Genomic DNA, 6,000 nt, shown 5'->3' with positions numbered 1-6,000 from the left:
TCTTTCCAAATTCCGGTTGCTACCTTTTGTACACCGGCCGCCCTTTGTTCGCGCTGAATACCGTCCAGGGATTCGCGATACGCCCCTTTTTATGCCCGATTTATGTCACCGACGATAAGTTAACGACGAGACAATATGCAACGAGCATTCGATAAAGGGGGTGGAAAGATAGCGTTTTGAGGGAAAGCTGAGTTTACGCGGGACTCGGAAGAGGGTACTGCGAGTGGATGGAAAGGGAGATTTGGGAGAATGGAGAAATCGATCGTATTCGAGAGAGTTTGGTTGCGTATTCGCGAGAGGGTGGGAACAAGGGTGAATAAGCAAAGAAGGATATTGAAAGTCGGAAAAAGGAATGGAAAAGGAAATATAATCTTCTTAAATTTTGAGTTTAAATTAGTAAATGATATTTTTGAGTATAATATTGTTAAGTAGGATGTTTGTTTATGTAGAATTTTGAAAAATACGTCTTATTCCTTTTTAATTATTATGGGGTTGTTAAGGATACTTTACTTATAGGATGTAAAGTGCTTCTTTTATCTGTTCTCTTAGAACTATAACAGGTATGAAGAATTATTTAGAATGGAATTCAAATATATTTTTATGCTTTTCAAAATTTTCAGGATTATTCAACTTCTTCGGGTCTCTAACAAACTCACAAATTTTTGGAAGATTGTAATTTTCAAATTATACAGTCCACCTTAGTGTAATTTAAGTAATATATAAATATATCATTAACCCTCTGTGATGTCATGTCATTATTTAAGGGATAATAAGTTACCTAGCATCCTTTATTTCTTAAAATTGACTTCATTTGCCTATCACTCGATTAGAGTATATTTTAAATATATACTATGACATAAAGCCTGATCTATTTATTAGTAACAATTACTAATTTTTATGTTTCAAATTAAAATAGGGAAGTGAATCATAATATTTTCCCATCGAGATGAAACAAAATTTCGATTAAAGAAGCATAATAAATAATACAGTAATATGATATTTATAATATATTATAATATAATAATAATTAATGAAGCTGATCACAAGACCCATAATTTTCAAACTACTATCTTTCACTCGACTTATTCGACAACACTGATATATTTGTTAGTAACAATTACTAATTTTTATGTTTCAAATTAAAATAGGGAAGGTGAAGTGAATCATAATATTCTCCCCTCGAGATCAGACAAAATTCCGATTAAAGAAGCTTAATAAATAATATAATAATACGATATTTATAATATATTACAACATAATAATAACTAATGAAGCTGATCACAAGATCCACAATTTCCAAATTACTATCTTTCACACGATTCACATGACAACACTGATCTATTTGTTAATAACAATTTTTATATTTCAAATTAAAATAGGGAAGGTGAAGTGAATCATAATATTCACCCCTCGAGATCAGACAAAATTCCGATTAAAGAAGCTTAATAAATAATATAATAATACGATATTTATAATATATTACAACATAATAATAACTAATGAAGCTGATCACAAGATCCACAATTTCCAAATTACTATCTTTCACACGATTCACACGACAACACTGATCTATTTGTTAGTAACAATTTTTATATTTCAAATTAAAATAGGGAAGGTGAAGTGAATCATAATATTCTCCCCTCGAGATCAGACAAAATTCCGATTAAAGAAGCTTAATAAATAATATAATAATACGATATTTATAATATATTACAACATAATAATAACTAATGAAGCTGATCACAAGACTCACGATTTTCAAACTACCTCAAACTGCCAAACTCCACCTTTCGTCACCAAACCATCACTCTGCAACCCCAACAAGACCAACCCCATTTTTCCCGAATCCTCCTGCACTTCAATCTCCCTGATCTCAAAGTAAAATCCCTTCTCCTCGAACCTATCCACCCCATCCCCTTATAAACAAGCGATTAATTACCTTGCTCGGGCCCGGCCTGCACCACCTTTGGCTTGGGCTGGTTAAGTGGCGTCTCTTTTCTCAGAGGCGCGGCTGCAGGCACGAAACCATTGGCCATTTGAGGCGCCGCGACGCCTGATGGTGCCAACCCTTGCACAGCGACATTGGCACGGTCTTCGGTGTACAACAGGAAGCACACGGTGGCCCAGACCGCCGTTGCTAGAATCGCCACTTTAAGCCACAGGGATCTTCTCCTGGGGAAACCCATGCTTCGCTATCAGCCTGGACCTGGCCTTGCGGAATCCACAGCTCTTCGTCAGCTGCTACCTCTTCGTTCTTCGAGCACGGTTCGATTACAGATCGTTCTTCAGCCGGCTCGAGAGGTCGCGTTACCTCAGCAACATCCTCTCAGGCCTTCGGTCTCACTGGCCCGCGTTCGAATTTTCGAATATTCTGTCACGAGTAGGGGGTGAAGTACGGGTTCTTGTTACGATACAGACGACTTAATTGGTCGTTGACTTCGGTCCAAGCTTCGGAGCAGAGAGGTTACGACAGGGTGCGTTGGGGAATCTCGTCGATCCGGCTTGATCGACACCTGATATCACGTGGACGAGACAGGATCATCGTTGGACTTTCATTTTCATCTGATATGCTTCGTTAGTGCTCTCGATGGTGCTTCAGTGAAGATGCTTCGAGTTGGCTATGACGATATGAGTTGATATGTACGTTTTGCAGTTCGGCTTCTTCGAGTATCACCGCATGATTTTGTCTGGAAAAAAGGAAAAGAGATATTTGAAGAATTCTTTTATATATTTGAAAATTCTTAGCAATTTTAATAAATATATTATAAATCTGTTAATTATTTGTCGATGAAATTTACCAAGATCGTATTTAAAACTCGAGTGGAAATTCTTGTTAGAATAAATATTTGAATTTGTGAATTATTATGCTAAATATCCCACAATGAAACTGAGATTAAAGGGTATTAAACATTTGGTAAACTAAATGAGTAATATTTGCATGCTTGGATAATTCCGTATAAATTTTATAACACGACTTATTGTTTGCAATTCATATTAGCAAGGTGGAGTAATTGTAGCAGAAAATTTTCGGCGTGAGTGAAAATACAACAAATAATGGTAATCAGAGATGAAAATACTGGTCAAGTTTCGAAAATCAATTTACATTTATATCGCGAGTTTATATAAATAGATGTTAATTAATATTGACAGGGAAGCTTATAAAATTCGAATAAATTATTCGAATATGTTCATAATGATGAACTTTTGTAAAATAATTTCTTAGTTAAAGGAAATTCGATGCGAGTTATCACATTAACTTTATATATAGATAAGTATAGAAGAATACAGAGAATCATTATCATGTTATTGAACATTTTTCTACCATCAATGGAATAAAAACTTATTGAATCAGACATTCGAAGAAAGGACTGAAGTCGACGATAATTGAACAGAGAATATGGTAATAAAAGGTAAGGAAAATTAATTATCGAAGAATAAAACACGTTTCAAACGAGCGAATTTTTTATTCCATTTTGTTTCCTGCTTTCTGTGTTATTTAGTAATCGATTCTTCGACAATTATCGTGGCCTTTCGTTATTCTACCTTTATTGTAACGTGGGAAACTTTAACGAGATGTTCGATCACGCAATTGTTCGCATTCTGCTGGCGTGTGGAAAGTAGAACCAGCGAACAAGTCTTGACTAAATCGGGGAAAGTTAATGAAACTATCCGCATGGATTGGGATCCTCATAGAAATTGGATCTTCCGACATACTTTATTTAATTTTTTAAAATACAATATAAATAAAATATGATCCTGAAAAAAATATTGGTTAATTGCAATTGAATTCCACCCACTACAAATAATGAAAAAAATATAGCTTTGTTCATAAAATTATTATTTATTTTCCCTCGTTACTTGTAAAGAAAAAATATAATTTCATGCTGAAAAATAAAAATAATTTCTAGTGTCGTGTATTAAATTAAATTTAATAATTTGTATTAAATTAATAGATGAAAATTTCTTCAACTTTATCTAAGATTTCCTTAATTTCAATTTAACCCTTTGCACTCGACGATCTTTTCGTTACAGAAAAATAGTAATTCGAAGACTTTCTGTCATAAAGTCAAGGATATTTTTAAAATGGCAAATAAGAAATCGGATGCAAATTAAGACGTAGAATTATTTTACTTCGACATTGCACGTATCGTTAGGTAATTTTGAATTTCATATATTAATTAACATCGATTCTTAAAATGCAATTAAATGGTGACTGAGAGGCGCCTCTCGAGTACAAAGGGTTGAAATATAAATCATCGAGTAGTCTACACTAGATTCCAAACTTAAATGCGAGTGAATTTGGATGGACAAGGCAAATTGGAATTTCGATACGTGCGCCAGCTAATTTTGCAAGGTCGTCTGGAAGAAATGAAACAACGAGACGTCGTTGAAAGAGCAAGTTCCTCGCTCGTGCGAAGTGTCACTCGAAACGGGGTTAGGCAGTGCAACGCGATAAGAAGTACAAACTCGATTAATCAGACGTCTCGGGTCGGAACTTTTATTAATCCAGTTAAAATCTGGCTGATGAAGAAACTTGCTTCGTTTGAACTTTGCTGCTTAATTAACGGAAAAATCAGCGATTCGCGTATTCGTGGATGAGCTGGGCGCGAGATTAGAAAAGGGATTAACAGAGCGTCCGGTGCGTCGAAGGGAATTTACGGGAGTTGAAACTGGCGAGCCACGAAATATTTACTAAAGACATATTTGCGGTGTGGCCGGGCAACGCGCTGCGAAGATACACCCATAAATTAACTTACTCGAAGTAATTGAGTAATACATCACCAGCCAGGATTTCATTAACCAAAGTAAATCATCCAAGGAAATTTCGTTTGCGGTGAAACTTTTGATTATACCCTGGGAACAAGCGTTCGAAAGTATACCAATCCGGCCGGGTAACAAACTTAATTAATCAACAACGAGGCAAAGTTTCTTCGAATGGTTCCCTTCTCTCGAAGAAGTAACAGTGTTGGGATATATAATGCTTGTAATCTTCTATTAAGAATATTCTTCATTCAAAGTTTCGCGCAGTCGTTTTTCATCCCTTTGTGCACGACTATTTCCAAATTCCATAAATTTAGAATGTTTTCCATTCCAGAATATCTCGAATTTTTTAAACTCAAGTGAATTTTTCAGAATATTTAAAGCTCATTTTAACCAACTGAATTTTTTAGAATATTTAGAATTTTTTAATTTCAATGAATTTTTTAGAATATTCATGATCTTTTTAATTCGTGGGAATGTTTTAGAATATTTGGAATTTTTTAATTCCCATGAATTTTTCAGAATATTTGGAATCTGTTTAATTCAAGCGAATTTTTTAGAATATTTAGAATTTTTTAATTCCGATGAATCTTTTAGAATATTCAGAAGCTTTTTAATTTAAGTCAGTTTTTAGAATATTTATTATTTTCTTTTATATTTCAATAATGTTTAATTCCAAATATAAATCTGAAAATTTTAAGTACTTGGTTTTTCTAATCGAATCAGTCGATCATTCCTCGATTTAGAATTTAAATCTTAATTACTTTCTACCTCGGTGATAAAATATCGATTACCCAGTGAAATCGATCATTATTTCCTTATTCATTCCACGGTTCAATTTAGCATGGTTGGATTATTTCCTAGTTCGATCGTCGTTGCTCCAGTTCGACTATTTCCAGCCATATCATTTTTCAATTTAGTTATTCATTATTTAGCCACCATTTTCATCAAACTGTTCAATCGATCTCTAATTCGATCGTTCAATATTTAATCGTTTTCCAGCGGAATCGAGCATCTCTCGATTATTCTGCCACGTGACAACCGAATTATCACGCAATTTCCCCTAACCTGATCAACGATCGTTACAATTACCGTTTCCGAAATCACCGAAACAAAGTTCGAGTTCTCATTCCGAGTTTCATTTCGAGTTTCAAACTGTTCGAGCAGGAAGAAAAGGGAAGTTTCGCGTAAATCGTACCAACTTCGCGATCCTTCCACGATGGATTCGTTAACCTGAAC

At 34.5% G+C, this 6,000-nt stretch overlaps 1 protein-coding gene across 2 annotated transcripts in view; it reads right to left on the bottom strand.

The window, feature by feature from the left end:
• Pgant9 (polypeptide N-acetylgalactosaminyltransferase 9) overlaps positions 1-6,000 on the bottom strand; it is a 607,825-nt gene that overhangs the window by 155,460 nt on the left and 446,365 nt on the right. For both annotated transcript variants that reach the window (XM_017896748.1, XM_017896749.1), the window contains exon 5: positions 1,940-2,687. In XM_017896748.1, coding sequence (XP_017752237.1) covers positions 1,940-2,186 — 247 coding nt within the window. In that variant the 5' untranslated portion in view covers positions 2,187-2,687. The remainder of the gene's footprint in view (positions 1-1,939; positions 2,688-6,000) is intronic.

The sequence above is a fragment of the Eufriesea mexicana genome, unplaced genomic scaffold (genome assembly GCF_001483705.2).
Source record: "Eufriesea mexicana isolate 0111107269 unplaced genomic scaffold, ASM148370v2 scaffold382, whole genome shotgun sequence".
Taxonomy (NCBI): domain Eukaryota; kingdom Metazoa; phylum Arthropoda; class Insecta; order Hymenoptera; family Apidae; genus Eufriesea; species Eufriesea mexicana.
Note: the sequence above shows the minus strand (reverse complement) of the source record. Positions and strands in the feature narration are given on the sequence as shown.